This window comes from Heloderma suspectum, chromosome 5, assembly GCF_057233095.1.
Source record: "Heloderma suspectum isolate Gila_16-S chromosome 5, 16-S_ref, whole genome shotgun sequence".
Lineage (NCBI taxonomy): Eukaryota > Metazoa > Chordata > Lepidosauria > Squamata > Helodermatidae > Heloderma > Heloderma suspectum.
Window position 1 is genome coordinate 213,932,501 of NC_139462.1, and position 23,634 is coordinate 213,956,134.

At 45.7% G+C, this 23,634-nt stretch overlaps 2 protein-coding genes across 4 annotated transcripts in view; one reads left to right on the forward strand and one right to left on the reverse strand.

Moving 5' to 3' along the window:
* Window positions 1-23,634, forward strand: part of ADARB2 (adenosine deaminase RNA specific B2 (inactive)) — a 635,707-nt gene that overhangs the window by 14,449 nt on the left and 597,624 nt on the right. The window lies entirely within an intron of this gene.
* The window catches only part of LOC146345147 (uncharacterized), a 42,958-nt gene continuing 32,094 nt past the window's right edge, over window positions 12,771-23,634 (reverse strand). Inside the window, exons 3-4 of one of the 3 annotated variants that reach the window (XM_084855085.1) lie at window positions 22,736-22,910; window positions 12,771-13,672 (exon numbers count right to left, since the gene is read on the reverse strand). In XM_084855085.1, coding sequence (XP_084711211.1) covers window positions 13,612-13,672; window positions 22,736-22,910 — 236 coding nt within the window. In that variant the 3' untranslated portion in view covers window positions 12,771-13,611. Of the gene's footprint in view, window positions 13,673-22,735; window positions 22,955-23,634 lie in introns of all 3 variants that reach the window. The other 2 variants (XM_084855084.1, XR_014791890.1) reach the window with 2 other exon arrangements.

Genomic DNA, 23,634 nt, shown 5'->3' on the forward strand with positions numbered 1-23,634 from the left:
GAACCCACCCCACCCCCTACCATAGCTCATCCCATTCAGCAGGGCTTCTGACTCTCTGGGCTTCTTCACAAGGAACTTTGATCCTGCTATTAAGATTGGTTACTCACAGAAGTTTGCGGGTTCTTTAGATGACATCATCCACATTCAGGGCATCCCCCACACTAAATGACAATTGTTCCATTTTTTTAAAGATTGGAGATAATGAGCTATCAAATTACCACGCTTGAGTTCCCTCCGTGAAAAAGGAGAAGCTACAATGAGAGGAGCTAGATGAATGAAACATATGGAAGACTCAGATAAGGGGGGAAAGGAGGGGGAAGGGGGGAGGAAGCATGTACAAAGGGAGTCCATCATGATCCTGGACCTGCATTTAAAATGGAAGCAGAAAGCCCCGTTTTAAATGCGGAATTTTAGGCTAGTGTAGAGATGCTGTCTGTGTAGCATCTTCAGGGGGTTGGAGGGGCTGCCAGGGGAAGGAGAGGGCAGGGAAGTCCTTTTCTCAGCTGTGGCACCCCAGTTGTGGAATGCCCTCCCCTTGGAGGCACCATTGGCATGTACATTGGTTTCATTTCAGCACCAAATAAAAACGTGCTCTTTACCAAAGTCTTTGAGCTAAATGCATTCCCCAAAGTAACACACTGTTTTAACTGTTTTATTGTTTTAGATTTTAATTGGTATTCACTTGTTTAATGGTTTAATATGCTTTTAGCTGTTTATTGTTTAATACAGTTTAAATTGATTTTGTCTGTATGCCGCCCTGAGATCTTAATGATATAGGGTGGGATACAAATGTTCTCAATAGATAAATAAATAAATTTCTGCCAGCACAGTTGATCTGGCATCAATCTGGATCCCCCCCCCCATATATATGTACATGTGTGAGAATGAGTGAAAAGGAGATAGGTAGAGACCAAGAGGTAGACAAAGTCTTTCCATAGTGAGTGTTAGAAGGAGATCTTGGTTTTTAAATGTCTGAAAATAGGGATGTGAGAACACATCCCCCAGCTCAGGTTCTCCAGGTGCCCTCCGAGCTCACCCCCCATTCACTGGCCCTCCGGGCTGCAGTCAAGCCCCCCCTCCATGCTCGGTGAGCAGCCCGCAACTTACCCATGCCTGTTCGTCTCTGTCCCAATCACCATGTTCTGTTTTTTTAAAAGTCTATGTGTGCCTACATAGACTTATATGCAAAAAGCTCTGTGAATCACCCATAGACTCTACTTTCACAGCACTATTTTGCATATAAGTCTATGAGCAAGCACTGCCAATCGCCATGTTTTTTCCTGTTAGGAACCGGGCTGCACAGCAGGAGGTGAGCGTAGGGGTGTGCGAAACCCCCTTACCTTGGGTCCGCAGGGGTCCTCGGGGGAGAAGGTGATCCCCCCCGAATCCTCACCAGCCCTGGCCAGCTCTGCTCTGCAGCGACTCCGTGGAGCTGCCAGCCAGCTCCGGCCACTGGAGGATGTCCAGCCGCTGGAACACATATGGCGTCCGCATAGCGGATGCCATTTGCATCCCTGTTCTTCAAGTAATAGGCTATGTAAATCTTTACATAGCCCACTGCAAAGTAATTAAGGTAATGCGCTTGAATCATCCCGAAACCATCCCCCCCAGTCCGTGGAAAAATTGTCTTCCACGAAACTGGTCCCTGGTGCCAAAAAGGTTGGGGACCGCTGATCTAGATGTTTTGAAATTCAACTACTATCAGTCCCAGCCACCATGACCAATGGTCAGGAATTCTTGGAGCTGTTGTAGTCTAAAATGTATGGAGGGCACCAGATTGGGGAAGGCTACATGGCTGTGAGACAATGCAAGCCTTTGAGTTTCATTTTCGACTTTGTCATCAGATGGAATAGAAAGATAACAGAAAGCTGGCGGTGGTGCATATGCCTATACAGCATGTGTACACCAGTTCGGATGCATCAGCCACTTGCTGTATATCTTCCGTTCTCTAATGAAATAGTCTGTGAAACTGGAAAGACAGAAGATATCATTTTGCCTTCACCATGAAGTAAATGAAAATGCACAGAGGGCTAAACCTTCGCTTAGTGTAAATTTGGCTTAGATAAATAGAAATATAAAACCAGACTTGCAGGGATGCCTGGTTTAATAATGTTCAGGTCAACCAATCTTGTAAAAATGTAAACCCAGAAACATAAGAATAGCTCCAGACGTGACACAAATCTGGAGGCAACAGGAAGGTCAAAGATCTTGTGCTTCCTGTTCCTCCATATCTCTGCCATGTCCAATTAGGAATGTGTGAACCAGGAAAAAAAGTTCACCAGAGTGCCCTGAGTTCCAACTGAAAGCTTGTTCTGACTCAGTTCTATATTAGATTGCAAGCTCCCACACACACACACTTTTCGCATGAAAATCTGTGCATATTTTTGTGTGTTTTTCCAAACGCACACATCAATTGTGTGCATCTTTGGAATGTATGCATTCTTCCCCAATTGCTTAAAGCACATTTGTGAGCATTTTTCAAAAGTACACATTTCTTTCATGCTCATTTTTCAAATCTATGAATTTTGAGCTAGGGATGGGCGGATTCTCTACCTGCTGCTCTGGGGGGAATCCTCCTGCAGGGCAGAGGCGATCCGTTCCTCCCCCCGGAAACTTGGCCAGCTGGCTCCGCTCTGCAGCAATTCCATGGAGCCACTGGCTGGATCCAAAGTGCCAGTGATACTGCCGCCATGCCTTATCGCTGGCTGAGGGGTATTGACTGCAGATGCAAATGGCATCCAGTATGCCATTTGCGGCCATAAAGGTATTACTTTAAGGTAAATGCAGCTGTAAATGGCTGCATTTAGCTTAAACTAAGACCTTTACGGTCACAAATAGCATAGTGGACGCCATTTGCGTCCCTGCTTTTTTTTCACATGATAGGCTATGCAAATATTTCGCATGTCGGCCGTATCGCTGGCACTCCAGAGCTGGAGGATCCGGCCAAAGAGGATTCCGCAGGGAGGCAGAAGTAAGTGTTCCATTCTGCCACAGACTCCACGGGAGCAGATCCTTTAGAATCCAGCCTCATTGGGGTCTGTGGCAGAATTCTCCGGCATCCCTATGTCGAGCACATTTTTTGGGTCTGTGAATCACATTCCAAGCTCAGAAATATGCAGACCTCGATCACAGATTGTGTTCAAGTCCCTGTTCAGTCCAGAAGGTGTGAATTGGGTAAAATCCTGATCAAAAATGAACTGAAATGAATTTCTCATAAACCCCTGCATCCAATGTAGACATCAAGAGATGCACAAGCTGTTCCCACATGGTCCAGGTTGGAGATATGCAAACCTCCTTTTCAGTCATGATGTTGAGATGTAGTAGAACATTAACAAGCCTTGTCCTGAAAGCCTGTTGGCCTCCAGTGGAGTGATGTATCAATGATGTCACCGCTTTCTCTCCATGCATATCTGTGGTGGGTTGTAAAGTCCTTTTGACAGTCTACTGCAGGGTGAAATGGGGCCAGAATTCTTAAGTGAAGAACTAAACGACACTACTCAGTCCTTGATCCTGAAGGGATCTGAGGTGAGATAGGATAGTGCTTTTCAAATACTTGAAAAGTTCTCACAGAGGGGAAGGCCAGGATCTCTTCTCGATCATCCTAGAGGGCAGGACATGGAATAGTGGGCTCAAGTGACAGGAAGCCAGATTCCAGCTGAAAATCAGGAAAAACGTCAAAAGAGCAATACAACAATGGAACCAATGACCTAGGGAGGTGGTGGGCTCTCCCACACTGGAGGCATTCAAGATGAATCTGGACAGCCACTTGTTAGGGATGCTCTGACTTGGATTCCTGCATTGAGCAGGGGGTTGGACTCGATGGTCTTACAGGCCCCTTCCAACCCTACTATTCTATGATTCTAAGATCCTCTTAGCTACTTTTCTTAGGAGTGAGTGTGTGTGTGCGTGTGTGTGTGTAGGGTATGACTTGGGTAAAAAAAAAATGGGGATGGGGCCTGTGGGTTTTATTAAAGACCTCATATGTTTTCTCTCATAATTTGAGCTGTGTATACTATTAAATATGCCCATATCTTTCAGTACATGTTCTGAAAGAACTAACATTCTGTAATGTGGACCTTTTTTCTTTTCTTTTTTTGGCAACTCTTTCAGTCAGATCCATTCATTTTATTCTTGCTGACCTAATTATTCATCCCATTTGTTCCTGTTTCTTTAAAGGCCATTTTGTGCTGCTCTCCCTTAAGATCTCTTCTCTCCACATAAGAACTGGGCTGCATTAGTGGCCAAGAACAACATCCTCTTGCAAATGTTTAAAATAACAGAACGTAAATGTTTAAAATAACAGAAAGTAAAAGAATGGGATGCTAGAGGTGGGATGAACAGCAATCTCTCAAGTTAGTTGTCATTCTGACAGTTTAAAAAATGGCAGGGGAGCAAGAGAAGGAACAGTAGTAAGCCATAGATAGTCGTAGTTTAATCATGAAAAATAAGCACATTGTAGAAGACAAATTATTTCCCCTCCTTTGTTTCGACACAGTCTCCTAAGGCTTTGCACAATGCTGACCTAAGGTGCATGTGGAAAGGGCACAGCAGAAGCTGCCTAAATCTATTGCAGCTCTGTCTCCGCAAAATAATACTCCAAAAATATATAAGCACTGAAGAAGCTGCTAGCTTCCCAGTAGGTAGTTATTAAAACAAAGTCCTGCAAGTTGCCCCCCAATGCCAAACACATGCATAATTCACACGGTATAATTGTCTTTGCCTTCAACTACTCTCTATCAGAACTGTTCTGCTGTTGTCATCCCTTGCTGGCATCCTTCTCTTAAGGCCCAGTTCTCTCTACTCAGAAAGGGCGGGGGTGCTCACGCGCGCAAACTGCAACTGCATTTTGCCAAGTCTGTGAGGAAGAACAAAGAGGAACAGCCACTTGTATTTTTATTTCCTTCCCTTTCCTCTTAAGGTGGCTAGGATTTGCCCAAAGGTGCTGACCTCTGTAATCTTGAGAAGACTGAGAGCAGCTTTGGCCCAACAGGAAGTGCCAAGAGAGGTTGTGCCTGGGCCCTGGGTCATTCAGGGAATGACATGCCCTGGTGCAGCTAGGCAGTCTTAGACCCTGGACTTACTGGTCTTATGGAAGCCATGTGTATTAGGGATGTTAGAGAATTCCGCCACGGACCCCCCGGAGTCCGTGGCGGAACAGAGCACTCCCCACCACCACCACACGAAACTTTCCCGGGATAGACCCTACCTGGTGTCGGCTGGTCCGGTCCATCCGCTGCACCAGTCTGTGGCCGCGAATGGCTGCCCTGGTCTGCGGCCACCATTTGCCTCCTTACTTTAGCCGTGATAGGCTACATAAGTATTCACGTAGCCTATGACAACAAAGAGCAGGGACACAAATGGCATCCACTAAGCCATTTGCATCGCTACTCTTTGCCGTGATAGGCTACGTAAATATATGCGTAGCCTATCATGGCTAACGCAGGGACGCAAATGGCGCCCACTACGCTGGATGCCATTTGTGGCCGCAGCCCGGCAACAGACAGAAGTCGGGCTGCAGGTGGCCCCAGCCAGCGGCTCCACAGACTCGCCATGGAGCGGAGTCAGCCGGGGAGGATTCTGGGGGGAGGGATGGATCACCTCCCCACCACCATGGACGCCCAGACTGGAATGGGGTAAGTAATCCAGCCATCCCTAATGTGTATCACTTCAGTTGTGAAGCACACAGCAAAGGTTTCTCTTTCTCCTTCCAACTGCCATTCCTTCTCTTAAAAGGGCTTCTACATTCCTGATAAGTTAGAATTAGGGATGTACGAAAGTCACTTACCTTTCCGACGGGGTAATTCGCTCCACACCTCCCCCCGAAATCCTAATCCGGCCGGCTCCACTCCACGGAGATTCCGCAGAGCCGCCAGCCGGGGCCGCCCGCAGCAAGCAAAACAAAAGCAGCGTACGCAAATGGCGGCTACGGCGGCCGCCATTTCCGTTCCCTTTTTTTCACTGTTTTAGCCTACATAAATATTTATGTAAGCTATTACGGTGGGGAAAAAAGTAACGCAAATAGTGCCCATTATGCTATTTGCGTTCCCCTTTTTTTCACCGTAATAGCTTACATAAATATTTACGTAGGCTAAAACAGCAGAAAAAAGGGAACGCAAATGGCGGCCGCCACAGCTGCCGCCATTTGCATACGCTGTTGTTGTTGTTTTAGCTTGCCATGATAGGCTACGTAAATACTTACGTAGCCTATCATGGCAAAGAGCAGGATGCAAATGGCGGCCACGGCAGCCGGTCAAAAGACCCGCCGCCACCAGAGCCGCTGGAGCCCCAGGTAAATTTCGTTCCGGGGCTATTCCGCGAGGTGGCGGGGGGTGGGAGGCTGTTCTGCCATGGGTTTTGGGGGTCGAATACCAGTGCATTTGGCCTCACTGAAATCCGTGGCAGAATTCTCCGCCATCCCTAGTTAGAATGATAACAAAACTGCTAACCCTACTTTAGTGTGTGTGTGTGTGTGTGTATGTACGCACACACACACACATATATATACACACACATAAACATACAGTCACACACACACACACACACACACATACACACGTGCAGTTTTTTTAAAAAAAATCTCATTTAAATCCAGTTGTGGCTGGTGGCTCGAATTTCAGTGGGGCTGTGAATCTATTCTGGGTTTCAGCCAGAACCAGCCAGAACTCTAAAGGAGCTATCCAAAGTGCTAAAGCTATTGTGGGGTTAGAGTTCAGCATCTTGGATGGCTTCCTTAGAGTTCTGGCTGGTGCTGACTGAACTCCAGAATGGATCGGCAGCCCCACTGGAATCAGAGCCACCAGCCTCCACTGATTATTATTATTATTATTATTATTATTATTATTATTAAATTTATTAATCGCCCATCTGGCTGGTCACCCAGCCACTCTGGGCGATGTACAGTGTATAATAAAACAGTTTAAAACAACAAAATTCTACAATAAAAACATTTTCTAAAATACCCTAACCCACCCCAAATGCCTGCCTGAACAACCACGTTTTTAATGCACAGCGGAAGCTCATTAAAGAGGGGGCATGGCGGAGTTCCCTAGGGAGGGAGTTCCACAGAGTGGGGGCCACCACAGAAAAGGCCCTCTCCCTCGTCCCCACCAGACTAGCTGTCCTGGCTGATGGGACAGAGAGAAGGCCATCTGAGGCTGATCTTGTTAAGCAGCCTTTCTGGTGTTGCTGGAGGTACTCCTTAAGATCAAGGTTTTAATCAAGCCCCATCGTGACTACAGGGATAAAATGACAGTTGCTTCTGCTGCCCTGATTACCTGCTGGGATCCTTTGGGGGTCCCCCTGGCTGTAGAACCTTGGACTTTGGCTTGAAGTTCCAGCCCTAGGTGCACACTGACTACACTTGGGTGTTTCCCCTGGGGAACGGGGGATGTGTGACTTCTTGGTTCAGACATTTACTCTACAGAAGTTCCCTTGGATCCAGATGATGTCTTGCATGAGGTGTCATTTCTGTTGGTGCAAGGCAGCTCTGCTGAATTCTACCAGTCTCCCTGCCCTGCTGGAGCTCCATCCCACCCACTGTGTCATCACAGGCCATTCCAGAGAGTTCTTCGCCCCTCAGGAGTGGATTTGGGGAGGGGGAACATGGAGGGCTGTATTGGTGGGGGGAGCCAAGAAAGCCCTGTCTGCAAATAGAGTTTTGCTTATCTCTCTCTGCATCCAACCCGATGTGCGAGTCACTTGTGTATTCTTTCTCTGTGTTCCGCTGTCGTTAAAGTCCATCCTGAGACACAGGGCTGGTAAATCTCCTTGAAGCACGTCCAATGAATCTGTGTCTCAGTTGGGCTCCTCCTCCTTTGACTATTCAGGTGCTATGAAATTGTCCATCTCAGGCCATTTTCCAGCCACTTGCCTATATGTGCTTTTAAGGAGAACGTGAATAGGGGGGAAAGCAGTTTTGGAATGACAGGTCATTTTAGGCCAGATTTTGAGAGCGTTTGTTGTTCTCTCAATGTGCAGAACATCTTGTGGGCGGGGGGGGGGGAGGCTGGTCAGGGTCTGAACATTCACGTTCGAAGGGACAAAGTGAGAGAACATGGATGCAAGAATAATAGGGATTGAAACATTATTATTTGCAGTCCCAGCATAGGTGGGGAGAGTGTCTAAAAAGAGATTGACTCACTCTAGTTGCCTGCAGTAGTTCGAGATTCTTTTCCTACAAGGATACATTGACAGTTTATCCCTGTGCATATCTACTCAGAAGCAAGCCCCACTGAGTTGAAGAGGGCTTACTCCTTGCTAAGTGTGTATTGCAGGGTGAGCAATATGTAGCCCAAGGGCTGTTTGCGGCTACTGCAGCCCCCGCCACCCCCAAAAATTCAGGAGAACCTTTGAGGCTCCAGAGCTGCTATGAAGTCCTAAATGGGTTTCAAAAAAAAAAAGAAAAGAAAAAGCTTGCCAACAAGCTAATTTTTACCCCTTTGACACTCCATAGCAGCTCTGGACCCCATTTCATTCCCATTTTTTTCTATGTTTACCCCCACACACACACCCTTTCTCAGTGCCTGGGATGTGTAGGGATGGATGGGCTCACCAGAGTCCATGTTCAGCGGGCACTTGCACAGCCTCTGCTCGCCTGCATGAGCCAGGCTGCGTGTGCCCCCGGAGGGCTCGGAGGGCTGTCTGGAAGCACGCTGCAGCTGCCCACTCCTCCACGTGAGCCACCATCTTTTATTCAAGATGCGGCTCCATAATTTTGTATATTATGTACCGTTGCACGCAACGGTGGCCATAAAGGGCCATTTCTACAACATTAGAGGCTTCTAATGTTGTGGAAATGGCCCTTTACGGCTGCTATTGTACGCAGCAGTAAATATATGAAAATATAGAGCCCTGTCTTGTGTAACAGATGGTGGCATGAACGGAAGATGGGCAGCTGCCAGGTGTGAGTGGATGGGTCCAGGAAGCCCCAGCCACTCGCATGGCTTGGTGGCGGGCGGGGTGAGCGGGCAGCTCACCAAGCTGGCTTCAAGAGGTGAGCCGGGAGGGGGGGATATCTGATAGACCCCTGGACCCAGCTGGGTGCCTGCACCATCCCTAGGGGTGTCTGGCCCCCAAAGAGGCCTAGGCAGGGGCAAAAATGGCCCCAGAGCTCTGACGTTGCTCACCCCCGGTGTATAGGATTGCAGCCTGAGTTGAATAAAGATCTTTGCTTCTCTGTAGAGATAGACGTGTCTGCCCCTTTTGAAATGTCTTTCTATGTCCGGTCTTTCATGCTTCTCTCAGTATTAATCTTTCCTTGCTTTCTGCTATTTCGTCTCAGTATGATTTGATCTGAGGCTGTAAAGAAAAGAAGAGCCAGCTGTCCAAATATATGGACGGCTGCACTTAGTGCCAGCTCCAGGCTTTTGGGCAAGACATCCTCCATAGGCCTCCTCCCTCACTGAGCCCACCTTCTCACCACCATTGTCGCCAGCTGCTCTTGCTGCTCCTCCTCTTTCTCATCATTGCTACCACTTGCTTTCTTGACAGAGAATGCAGAGATCCAGCGAGCAAGCAGGCCACACCATCTCCTGCTCCTTCCTCTCCACTGCCACCACCTAGGCCACAGCAAGGGGCAGGGGAGCAAGCAGGTTGCAATGGGGACTCTTGTCAGCGGGCCCCTGTTCTGATGTGGGCCCTCAGCAGGTGCTCAACCATGCCTACCCTTGGCCCTGGCCCATGTTGTACCCATGCAGTACCCATGCACCATACATCAAATAACCTTGGCGCAATATGTAGGAGAATAGGGGGACCTTGAGAAATCCCAGTGGGACTGTGAAAGGGCTGGACCTGCGCAAGGTCAAAAGCAACCCAATCCTCCCTCTCTGAAAAAAACGTCAGTGAATTTCTCAATCGAATGTTCATGGATCATTTTATGCCATTCCGGTTTTGCATCAAAATGCAGCATGCTTTGTTTTGTTTTTGCTTTTTAAGAGAAAGAGACTTAGAAGATACTGGCTTTCCCTTCAAGAAAGCAGGAAGGAGGGTGCCTGACCTGTAGGTGATGTCTTCTCCACCAATGGTAGCACCAAAACAGGAAGAGGCTCAGAGGTGTTTAAAAGAGAAGAAGACATTTCATGGCCCCAGGGAGAAGGTCTGACACAACTGTCATTTTTTTGTACTGTTCAGTCTGGTCCTACTTGTCTAGCAGTGATTGAGTAGCTACAGCTTCTGCTTGGAGTTAGGTTTTGGGTGCACATTGATTCAACATGAAGAGCTGCAAACTCTGCAGTTTGGCCATTTTTCAGAGTGTCATTTAGGAAGAAAAGTGATGACAAAATAAGATGACCAATAGCATTCACGTCTAAGAGCAGGCACAGGTCTGGAACCGCATGGTGTGGGGGAGAAAGCAGCTTGGAGGTGACTTTTTTCAACAGAGAAGTGGTAGGTGGGGAGGGTTAAGTACTCCTTCACTCTAAGTCACTTCTCTGCTCTCTAAGCTGCTTTCTCTATACATAAGGGTGGCAGGGGTGGAACTTCTCTCATCTCAAGGGCTGGATTAGGGATGTCGGAGAAATCTGCAATGGAACCAAATACTCTGACCTGCAGATTCTGCAGCGGACTGGCTTTCCCCTCATTGGCTGGGTTCCATGGAACATTTTTCTAACTTTCGGGAATTTTGCGCAAATTTTGTAGCAGAAAAATACACATTTTTTTAATGGCTGAAAATGCATATTTCCCCCATAGGCTAAGGCTTAAAAATGCATATCTGGGGGGGATTTGCACATTTTGGAATTTTCACATGTTTGCACATGCGAATTTGCACAAATTCAGAAACTAAAAAAATCCAATTCCGTCACTTGGTGGACAACAGAACAGAAGACACCAGACAACCTTCAAAATGCAGACAGAAGGGATTTTACACAATCTGTATATCCCTAGGCTGAATACAGTTTCGAGACACTGTCAGGGACTTCCTTCCAATGGTGGGCAGTGTAGAAAGTAAAAGGGCTGGTGCCAAAAATACCCCCAAAATACAAAAAAATCAGAATATTGTAATTTAAACCTCTTCCAGCCAGTCCCTAAGCCTTAGGAAAGGCATGCCAAGCTTTTAGAGTGAGGAAAAACTGCACAAAAGCCAGGAAACCAATAATCGGTGGCTCAGGGAAAGGAGGTGGAGCCTAGGGAATGGGGCATGGCCATCTCAAGAACTCTGGGGGACCCCAGGAGAGCTGGATTTGGTCCCCAGGCCTGATATTCCCCACATCTGATAGACATGAAGCAGCTGTATCTCATTCACGGGTAATACATGTTTGCTTCAGCTGTTCATTTACTCTAGTGTCAGATGCTCAAACTTTCCTTTGTGTCATAAGTAGAGCTGAGTGCAAATGGCCTCTTGAAATTCTCCACCATACTTGTGGCCAGAGAAATTTGGGAGACAATTTCAATGACTTTCTCCAAGGGGAGGAGAAATTCTCCACAGTTTCTTCCAGGTAGAGCTACCCATGGGCAGGGCTTGTAGCACAGCTTCTTTCTTTTTTGGTCAAGGTTTTGGGGGTCTCTGTGCTGCAACAGCATCAACTGTCTTGGCAGGTTGGCTCCCAGTTTGCATCCACTGCAATTCAGTTGGGGGCAGTGTTTCTATGAGGTGGAGTCCATGCTCTACCAAAACCTGTCTTCCAATTTCCGACAACTTTTCTCCCCCCATGAAAGAGGCTTCCATTGTTCTGCCTCATTCAGGATGTTTTATAATTTATTTTCGTGGTGTTTTTGAGCTTACCCAGCTAGTCTCCCAGGCTGCCTGCACGTCCTGATCTGGAAAAGCCCTGTGGGAGGAATTATCTCATAGCGCCTTAAACTGGGCTTTAATTGAAGTATAGAAAGCTGACGAGGCCACAGGAGGCCAGAGAGGTGATTGTACAATGAAAAACAGGACGCTTGTGCTCACTCCTCAGCCACCTCCTACGTAAGGTAAGCCCAAGAAACCCAAACCCAACCCATGAGAATTTCTCCAAAATTTCTTCACCATTGAATTTATTTTTGAAAACAATTTCTCTTCTATCAAATTGAATGAGAATGGTAAAAAAAAATGTGAGAGAACTTTTCGGCACAGCAATAATCATAAGGGCTACCACACTTAAAAACAACAACAACAACAATAACAGAGTTCTTCAGATTCTACAAAGCCAATCCCTTTTTGCTCATTGTGCCTCTACAAGCATTCTTTATGCAATCACTTTTCTACGACCAATCTTCTTTTCAAAATCAAGAAACCTTGTACAGAAGCCTAGTTACAGAATTAGCTCTTCAACCGTTGAGAATTCCATTGTGTTTCGAAACCACACAAGGCTATCATTATGGTATGTGCCACAGTGCCACCAACTCACAGTATATAAAGAGTGAGGCACAAAGGCATGAGTTAAGCAAGGATGAGGTTGTCGACCTTGACATGAAGCCTCCAGCTTTTGTTGATTTCTGTTTTTAACATGTGCAGTTGATGTGTGCAGCTGAGGACACAAGCAGCAAGGAGATATATTTGCAAACAATAGATATTTTCACTTTCCCCCCTTGCTCTTATTATTCAGCAGCAAGTCAACATCTTGTAGTGAAGATAACACTGATCTGGAATAACATGAAGTTTTTTTAAACAACAACAACAATAACCCAGAAGCCTTTTAGTAATCTCCCAGTTTATCTGTCTCCATAAATACAGTTCCTTCTGCAAATTCTGTTGTACTATGCTAGGTATGCAGAATGAATAATACAGACACAATTCTGGAGGGGGAAAATACACCTGTACCCAAAAATGGCAAACTGACTTATGATTTCTTGTCTGGATTTTTTGAGAAAAAAATCTTTATTGATACCCCACTCTTGCTCTCTTCTACAGTTGTATTTGGAGCAGTTTATGTCAAGAATACATAAAGAATAAATACGAAACAATCATAAAAACATAATGAAAAACCAGATTGCAATTCACTGCTGAAGGAAGGTTGGTTGCACATTGCTGAGAATAATTTTATGCATTTTCCCATTACAACATCCTTTTATAAGCTTACCCCAATAATGTAGATTAAGGTATAAATTCCATGTTTGCTGCCTCACTGCATATTCATCAGTTGAAAGCCCAGACAATTATTCTGATAGTTTCACTGCCAGATGGAACCTGTTTTAGGATTTGACAGACACTTGATTTGACAGACTAATCCCTAAGAAATTTTCTAGATTATTGTTCTTTTTTCCTCCTCTTGATTTGAGAGGAAGGGGGAGTTGCATGACAAAGTGAGAATGTAAGCAGACTTGTTGGGAACGATTTCATTACATTTTTAATATTAGTTTCCTCTTTTTAAAAACAATTTTAAAGCCTTAAAATACACCCATAGTTGGGCAAATGAAAATCTCCCATGGTAAACAGTGAGCTACAGAAGTAAATGCTGCATAAACAATTCAGAATAAAACAGCATTACTGGGATTCAGTGGTTTTCCAAAGGGGTGCCTTAATCATATTCCATGGGGTTTTCTTGGCGAGAATCCTGGAGTGGGTTGCCATTTCCTTCTCCAGTGGACCACATTTTGTCAGAACTAGCATCACTGATGCAATGAATATGAACTTGAGCATGCTCCGGGAGAGAGCGGAGGACAGGAAGGCCTGGCGTGCTATGGTCCATGGGGTCACGAAGAGTCGGACATGACTGAACGACTGAACAAGCAAGCCTTAATCACATTTCTCTCCCTAAACAGCAGGAGACACAGAAGGAATGTTATGTTTTTCACACCTGTTGCATCATATTAGGTTTGATAATCTCTCATTATGTATGGAGAGATATACATTGTAGTTCACAATAAAGCAGAAATTTGAATAACAAATGCTTGAGCTGGATGAACTATTAAATGGGAAAAAGCATTAGTATCAGCATTAGTATCTCCTGGTTAAAAATGATACAAAAGATTGTGATTTGCAGGACTGGAAGTTGCATTACACAGGGGAAAAATGGCTTTGCCATTTTGTTAGTCTGTACAAGGGAACATTTGAAATTTTCTTTCTCCCAGAATTCCAAAAGTGTTCTAAATGTCTGTGCTTGCATATTTGCGTTCTTCCTTGGGCAAACCTTGCTTTCAGTATCTCCCAAATGGATCAAAGCATTTTAGGGCCAGTTTTGAGACCTGCACACATTACGTTTACCATTGCTGAGCTCTTTCCAAGACATTCTAGACAAACATAGGGCATGGCCTTTCCCATGCTGCTCAGCTCTTGTAAAACCAGTGCAGCAGCGTGAAACCTGGCCCTCCTAAGCCATGATCTTTTTGGAGCTATTGAGTATGTTTTGCCTGGGGAAGAATGCAGACATTTGAAACAGATCATGGATTCTGGGAGATTTTAAAAACGATTTTTCAATGTCCTTTCTTTGCATATAGATTTGCTTTGCCTATAGCTCTTATCCAGAAAAAAACAATGAAGATGTCTGTTGCTTCCATTATAATTAAGTTATTGATGTGCCACCTGTTTGAGCTGTTAGGGGTGCATTTCCCTTTAAAAAAAAATCCTATCTTCCTTTTAAACAATTAAGGAATTCATTAAATGTAATACTATCTGCATATTGCCAAAACCTTCACTATAGGTGCCTTTTTGAAATACTGAAGGGAAATCTAACAGAACTTACAATATTTTTAAGCACAACATAACGAATGTTATATTACATTGTTGTTAGAACTAAATGCAACCTTTTAAAAGATATGTTTTCTTTCCCTTTAGCAGAACTAAAATCATCTCAGACATCCCCTTGCCTCAAAGCCCCACTTATTAAAAGTGTTTCCCGCTGATAATAAACTACAGCTTTAGCTGATTGATCTTCTAAACTGATAAAATTTGCAGCCTTGCTCATAATATCAATAAGAGTCCAGATCAAACTCTTAAGCAGTGTGTCATGTTTGATTGTTCTCCACTCCCCAGCCAGATGACTTCCAATAGCTTCAGACTGGGTTTCCTTAAACCCAGCCCTTTGCTTTGATTTGTGTTTATTTACTACATTTGTAATACTGCTCTTCTGCTAATGCACTCAAGGTGGCACTTCAGTGTGTAAAATAATGGCTTATAATATAAGAGACACAATGCAGAAAGTGGGAAAAGGGAAATAAACATGCTCTGGTAACCTCAGGATGGACTACTGTGTTGCATTACACTTAGGGCTTCTTTTGAAGACTGCCAAGAAACTGTAGCTAGTACAAGTTAGTAAGATTATACTAAGAGAGGGTCATCTCTTGTCTATGCTTAAACTTGTTTTGGTCTGTTTCGAAGCACAATTCATTTCGGGGGGGGGGGGGGCAGAAAATTTTGAAGGAAAATGTTGGTTCTTTTCTGATGATTTTTTTTACATTTTCCCAACAGAGAAATTGGAAATTTAGGGGAACACTGAAGAAAAAACCCTACTATGAAATAGTTTATATATTTCGAATGAGTGAAAAGCTTTTCCATGACAAGATTTTACTTAAGATGTGTAGCATGGAGACTTTTATGCATGGCAGTCAATAACATTAGAGAATGATAATATGCTATTCAATATTATAACGTTTAACTTGTTCAAATCTGCTGGTAATCCTTAATATTGTGACTTTGGGGAAATGTTTCTGATTAAATCATATACCTTTTCTTTTGTTTCTTACACAATTTGAGGTTCCTTTCCTGAACTTGTATTTTTCCTGCTTCTCAGATGGAAAAAACATTAGATATGTCTGCTTAGATAGCACAGAATACAGCAGTTTGAATCTCGCTCTCTCTTCCTGATTTATTGGGTATATTCTAGGGATGTACAAAAGTCACTTACCTTTTCGCAGCTTGGATTTGTGGTGCAGGGGAGGTGCTCTGTCCCTCCCCCTGGAATCCTCCCTGGGCCAGCTCGGCTCCATGGAGCCGCCGGCCAGGGCCGTCGTCCGCCAGGGCTGTCCGCAGCTGGAGTTCCATCCTGCCAGGTTGCCGTAATAGGCTACATAAGTATTTACGAAGCCTATCACAGCAAAGAGCAGGGGCTCAAACGGCAGCCGCTACACCGTTTGCGCCACTGCTCTTTCCATGATAGGCTACGTAACTATTTACATAGCCTAACATGGTAAAGGCAGCTACACAAATGGTGTAGTGGCCACCATTTGCATCCTTTCTCTTTGCCGTGATAGGCTACGTAAATACTTAGTTGTCTTCTGGTTTGTGTGTGAACCCAAGTCAAGTGATTATAGGCACCGTATGGTGAAGGGTAATTGGTGTAATACTTTAGCAGTGTGATCCTATACATGTCTACCCATAAGTAAGTCCCACTGAGTTCAATAGGGCTTATTCCCAGGTTAAGTGGGTATAGGATTTCAGCCTAGGAGGTGGGATTTTGAATGTATGTCTCTATTACAAATTAACTTGGGACTTGGAATGGAGTCAAGCTTTATATTGTAAATGCCTCTTCTAATCTTGTCTGTACCCAGTTTTAATGTAGAACTGTCTCCATCCCCTTGTATTTCAACTCCCCTTGAGCAGATGCAAATTATCATTATTTTAAAAATATTTTATTTACTGTACCAGTTCAAAGAAAAGGAGAATGTAGTGAGGAGCCTGTGTGGGAAGGATCATAACAGTAAAAAAAAAAAATCCACACAAACGCCACCTCCCTCCTAGGGATGTACAAATCCCTTACTTTGCCATTGGCGGGGGGTCCGCTGGGGGGGGGAGGTGATCCGTTCCTCCCCCCCAGAATCCTCGCCAGCTGGCTCTGCTCCATGTTGATTCCATGGAGCCGCCAGCCAGCTCCAAAGCCCCAGCAATACAGCCACCATTGCCGTATCGCGGGCTGGACTGACGGGCTGCGGATGTAAATGGTGTCCGCTACGCCATTTGCATCCCTGCTCTTTGATGTGATAGGCTACGTAAAGATTTACGTAGCCTGTCACGTCAAAGAGCAGGGACGCAAATGGCGTAGCGGACACCATTTTCATCCACAGTCCGTCAGTCCAGCCAGCGATACGGCAATGGCGGCCATATCGCTGGGGCTTCAGAGCCAGCGGCAGGCAGGATCCAGCCGGCGAGGGACTTTGTGGGGAGGAGGAGCAGGAGATCCGATCCTCCACAGACTTTGGGGGGCTGGATTCAATAGAATCCAGCCTCACTGGAGTCCATGGAGGATTTCTCTGACATCCCTATCCACCCACCCAGTTGTGAGGTATGGACTTTGATCTCCATTCACATAGGCTCCAATCTGAGCCATGATGCCCAACCCCATGAGAAACACTTGTGTGCTACAGGGTGGATGGTGCCAGTGAAGGATCAACATCCCAGAAAGGGTGGCCCTGTAAATCTGCAAAGTGCCCTCAGCACTGTGAGAAATTTAATCCTTCCATGTCCATAAAATGCATCATTCAAATTTGTCACTCTCTTGTGAGGGAGCTCTGCAATGCATTTTAAGTGACCTATGGATTTTTGGAGACATTCCCTTTGGGAAGATGCAAATTCTTGCTAGTCTTCTGCTTTACCTGTGTTTGGATGTTAATTCAGCCTTGTATTTTACACTTCGCCTGGTCGCCATAAGGAATTGTATTCATTCATTCATTCATTCATATTCTGCCTTCCTACCAGGAAATGGAGCTCAAGGTGGCTAACAATAATAAAAGCCAATATTTAACATAAAAACATAATTAAAGCCATCAAAACACAAATACATTAAACATGATCTAAAAACACAACAAGAGAAGAATAAAAACACCACTCAACCCAACAGGCCTGCTTAAATGCCAAAGGCCTGCTTGAATAAAAATGTATTGGCCTCTCAGTAGAAGAAGAGCAGAGAGGGAGCCAACCTAGCTGCCCTCAGCAGGGAGTTCAAGAGCCTGGGAGTCACCACTGAGAAGGCCCTCTCCCGTGTCCCCACCAAATGCACCTTTGATGACAGTGATACAACGAGAAGGGCCTCCCCTGATTATAGAATCATAGAATCATAGAATAGTAGGGTTGGAAGGGGCCTACAAGGCCATCGAGTCCAACCCCCTGCTCAATGCAGGAATCCAAGTCAGAGCATCCCTGACAAATGGCTGTCCAGCCTCGTCTTGAAGGCCTCCAGTGTGGGAGAGCCCACCACCTCCCCAGGTAATCGGTTCCATTGTCGTATTGCTCTTACAGTCAGGAAGTTTTTCCTGATGTTCAGCCGGAATCTGGCTTCATGTAACTTGAGCCCATTATTCCGTGTCCTGCACTCTGGGATGATCAAGAAGAGATCCTGGCCTTCTTCTCTGTCACAACCTTTCAAATACTTGAAGAGTGCTATCGTATCTCCCCTCAGTCTTCTCTTCTCAAGGCTAAACATGCCCAGTTCTTTCAGTCTCTCTTCATAGGGCTTTGTTTCCAGTCCCCTGATCATCTTTGTTGCCCTCCTCTGAACCCTCTCCAGTTTGTCTGCATCCTTCTTAAAGTGCGGTGCCCAGAACTGGACACAGTACTCCAGATGAGGCCTAACCAGTGCTGAGTAGAGGGTAACTAGTACTTCCCGGGATTTGGAAGCGATGCTTCTATGAATGCAGCCCAAAATAGCATTTGCCTTTTTTGCAGCCACATCCCATTGTTGGCTCATATTCAGCTTGTGATCGACAACAATTCCAAGATCCTTCTCGCTTGTAGTGTGGTTGAGCCACGTAACCCCCATCTTGTAACTGTGCATTTGGTTTCTTTTTCCTAGGTGCAGAACTTGGCATTTGTCCCTATTAAATGTCATTCTGTTGTTTTCTGCCCAGCGCTCCAGTCTATCCAGATCACTTTGAATTTTGTTTCTGTCTTCCAAAGTATTAGCTATCCCTCCCAATTTTGTGTCATCTGCAAATTTGATCAGCATTCCCTGCACCTCCTCCTCCAAGTCATTAATAAAAATGTTGAAGAGCACTGGGCCCTGGACTGAGCCCTGCGGTACCCCACTCTTTACCTCTCCCCAGTTTGAGAAGGTCCCATTGACTCAAAGGTCTCTTTGAGTCCAATTCTGTAGCCAACTGTGGATCCACCGGATCGTTGTTTCATCTAGCCCACTTTGAGCTAGTTTGCTCATCAGGATATCATGGGGCACTTTGTCGAAAGCTTTGCTGAAGTCGAGGTATATGATGTCTACAGCATTCCCACAGTCTACAAGGGAGGTTACTTGATCAAAAAATGAGATCTGATTTGTCTGGCAGGACTTGTTTTTGACAAATCCATGTTGGCTTCGAGTAATCACGGCATTGTTGTCAAGGTGCTTCCAGATAGATTGCTTTATCATCTGCTCCAGAATTTTCCCAGGGATTGATGTCAGACTGACTGGTCTGTAGTAACCAGGTTCCTCCTTTTTACCCTTTTTGAAGATAGGGACAACGTCAGCCCTCCTCCAGTCATCTGGCACTTCCCCTGTCCTCCATGATTTCTCAAAGAGAATAGACAGTGGTTCCGAGAGTTCTTCTGCCAGTTCCTTTATGACTCTAGGATGCAGTTCATCTGGCCCTGCAGATTTGAACTCATTCAAAGTAATGAGGTGTTCCTTGACCATATGCCTGTCGATCTCAAGCTGCAATCCTGCCCCTTCAGCCTGTACTTCGCCTTTGCCAGGGGGGTCATAGACCCTCTTTTGGGAGAAGACTGAGCCAAAGTAGGAATTGAGCACCTCTGCCATTTCTTTGTCATCTGTTATCGTTTTGCCATCCTTATTTAATAGCTGAACAACTATTTCTTTCCTCTGCCTTTTACTATGCACGTAGCTGAAGAAAGCCTTTTTGTTGTTTTTAACATCCCTTGCTAACCTCAGCTCATTCTCAGCTTTAGCCTTCCTGACGCCATCCCTGCAATTCTGTGCTATCTGCCTGTACTCTTCCTTTGTTACTTGGCCTTCTTTCCACTTCCTGTATGTGTCCTTTTTTGTTTTCAGGTCATCCCTAAGCTTTTTGTGAAGCCACATTGGCTTCTTCTGTTGTCTTCCACCTTTTCTTCTTGTTGGAATTGCTTGTGATTGTGCCTTTAGAATTTCCTTTTTTAAAAGCTCCCACCCATCTTGGACTCCTTTTCTCGCTAGCGTCGCTTGCCATGGGACCTTACTGATCATTGTTCTGAGTTTATGAAAATCAGCTTTCCTAAAATCCAGGGTACACGTTTGACTACACTCGGCTTTTGCTTCCCTTAGAACCAAGAACTCAAGTACAACATGGTCGCTTTCCCCCAGAGTTCCCGTAACTGCTACTTTATCCACTAAGTCATCTCTGTTGGTTAGGATCAAGTCAAGGATAGCCGATCCTCTAGTTCCTTCCTCTACTTTCTGTAGGAGGAAGTTATCCGCCACACAAGTCAGGAATTTCCTGGAGGGGCCATGTTTTGCAGAATTTGTCTCCCAACAAATATCGGGGAAATTGAAGTCCCCCATTACTACTACATCATGCTTCCTTAAAACATTGGCTATTTGCTTTTCAAAAGTTTCATCCTTGTCTTCTCCTTGATTGGGTGGCCGGTAGTAGACTCCGACCACCAGGTTCCTTTTATTGTTTGCTCCATTTATTTCAACCCAGATGCTCTCGATGGGGCTACCAAGCTCCTCCTCCTGTATTTCTGTGCAGAGATATGTATTTTTCACATACAGTGCAACCCCACCTCCCTTTCTGTTCCTCCTGTTCTTTTTGAACAAGTTATATCCTTCAATTGCTGTATTCCAGTCATGAGAGTCATCCCACCAAGTCTCAGTTATACCTATCAGGTCATAATTTCCCTCTTGTATTAAGAGTTCAAGTTCTTTCTGTTTGTTTCCCATACTCTGGGCATTAGTATATAGACATCGAAGACCATGTGCTTCATAGTCTGGCTTTCTTCCTACATGTGTCTGAAGACTATTATTGGGCGCTATCAGAGCTGTTCTCTCCATTACAGTGCATGCGCCTATGTCCATTGTTATCCCCAACATTACATCTCCCTTCCCCATAGGATTCAGTTTAAAGCCCTCCTGATGAACTTCTTCATGCTGTGGCCAAACACAGTCTTCCCAGCCTTTGTGAGGTGCAACCCATCCCTAGCCAACAGCCCATCTTCCAGGAAGTATAGCCCGTGGTCCCAGAATCCAAATCTCTCTCGTCGGCACCACCTTCGTAGCCAGTCATTCACCCGGAATATTTTTCGTTCCCTTTCTATCCCTCTTCTAACTACTGGAAGGATGGATGAGAAAACTATCTGGGCCCCAAAGTTCTTGAGTTTCCTTCCCAAAGCTTCAAAGTCTGACGTGATCTCTTCGTAGCTCCGCTTGGCGGTATCATTTGTTCCCACATGGATGAGAAGAAAGGGATACCTGTCAGTGGGCTTTATGAGCGCAGGCAACCTTTCAGTCACGTCTCTAATCTGTCCTCCCGGGAGACAACATACCTAGCGAGTCCATGGGTCTTCGCGACATACTTGGGTCTCGATCCCACGCAGCAAGGAGTCTCCCACTACTACCACTCTTCTCTTCTTCTTCTTGTAGGCCTGGGTTTCATCGCCTCTGTTTGACTGACCTTTAGCCTCTTGCTCACTCTCATGCAGGTTCCCCTGTGATTCTTCCTCTGCAGGCTGTCCTCCAGTCTCATCTGCAAGTACCTGGAATCGGTTCCATAGCTCCACTGCTTCCACTGGTGCAGAGTGGCATCTAGTTCTTCTTCTCCTAACTGTCACCCTTTTCCAAGGAGTTAGGAAAACTCCTAACTGTCACTCTATTCCATTTTTCTTCACCTCAGCATTTCCCACTGCCTCATCTTGCTGTTGCTCTTCAAGCTTCTGGTCTGCCCTTTGCTGCTGTAGTTCCCCCATTCTGTCCAAGAATTCTTTGTGTTCTCTTATTCTCCGGAGGGTCAACAGTCGCCGCTCCAGTCCACTTACTTTTTCCTCCAGCAGCGTGATCAACTTGCACTTGTTGCAGGTGTAGGCCATGTTGTTCTCAGGCAAGAAAACAAACATTGCACACACCTTGCAGGTCACCACCACTGGAGAGTCTTGTCCTTCCATAGCCTCTTTTCCCTTTTTGTGTCTAGCTTTGTGATTGTTCTAGACTAGCCTGTGCCTGCTCCTCTACTCAGTAGAGGTTAAAAGCAGAGTCCCACTGGTGTGAAAGTGTGTGTTACAAGACAAATAAATGGAAAAAAGTTAGTTAAAATAAAAAATAAAAATAATTAAAAAAAATGTTAGGGGCCTCCCCCTTGACCTCCCCTGCCGAACTCCTGTTTGCTCCCCCTGTTCGCTCGCTCTCTGGGAGCTTGCCTGCTTCTGTAGTCCCTGGACCAGCTGGAGCAGCTTGCTCTGCTCTGCTCTGCTCAGCTGGGAGGCGGGAAACAGACTGAAGCTTCCCGCCCAGTCAGCTGCTGGGAGTACTCAGGCCACACCCCTCCAATTCAGTTGGAGCTCTCAGAAGCACCTGGTGAGCTCACAGCCAATCAGAAGGATAAAGGGCAGCCCCCTGGGCTTCCTGCAACCCACTTACCTCTTAGCCTCTGTCTCCTTTGTCTCTTCAACCACTGCAACTCCCCTGGCCAACTCCTGTTTGCTCCCCCTGCTCGCTCGCTCTGTTTGCTCGCTCTCTGGGAGCTTGCCTGCTTCTGTAGTCCCTGGACCAGCTGGAGCAGCTTGCTCTGCTCTGCTCTGCTCAGCTGGGAGGCGGAAAACAGACTGAAGCTTCCCGCCCAGTCAGCTGCGGGGAGTACTCAGGCCACACCCCTCCAATTCAGTTGGAACTCTCAGAAGCACCTGGTGAGCTCACAGCCAATCAGAAGTATAAAGGGCAGCCCCCTGGGCTTCCTGCAACCCACTTACCTCTTAGCCTCTGTCTCCTTTGTCTCCTTTGTCTCTTCAACCACTGCAACTCCCCTGGCCAACTCCTGTTTGCTCCCTCTGTTCGCTTGCTCTGTTCGCTCGCTCTCTGGGAGCTTGCCTGCTTCTGTAGTCCCTGGACCAGCTGGAGCAGCCTGCTCTGCTCTGCTCTGCTCAGCTGGGAGGCAGGAAAGAGGATTGTCTTTAAACACAAGCAGACACCTATGGGAGAAGGCAGTCTTTCAGGTAGCCTGGTCTCAAGCCATATAGGGCTTTATAGGTCATAACCAGCACCTTGAATTGCACCCAGAAACGGACCAGAAGCCGGTGAAGCTGTCGTAACAAGGGAGTCGTGTGGTCCCTGTAACTGGCTTGGGTCAGCAGCAGCAATCTGGACCAGCTGAAATTTCTGAACAGTTTTCAAAGGCAGCCTCATGTATTCTATGCAAGCAAGTGAGCGGGCTGGCATAGGAAGGATTTATTGTTCCATCCATCATCCACCAGTCTGCTTTGTTTCTGTACTAGCTGAAGAAGAGGTGACACCCTTTCTGCCATGGCAAGTATGGAAGAGTGGCCTACTTCCTTCTTAGCTGGATATTTTAAAAATGTGCAGGGTAGTAACTTTGGGGGGTGAGCTTATTTTCAAGGCTGTGTTAATTTATCCTAAGCTTGGGGAGCAGGAGATGACTTTTCTAACTGGAAAAGAGTGTTCTGCAACTCAAAAGCTTCCTAGCTGCCCACCATAGCTGGTCTGTGATTTTCTGAATCATTCTACATTCTGTCTAATAATGTCCTTGTTAAAGTACATGTATTCTAGTAATGTGGATATTAACCTCCCTACATAACACATTCAGCATCTGGCATTAGCGAACTCAATTAAAACAACACCCTTGGCTTTCAAA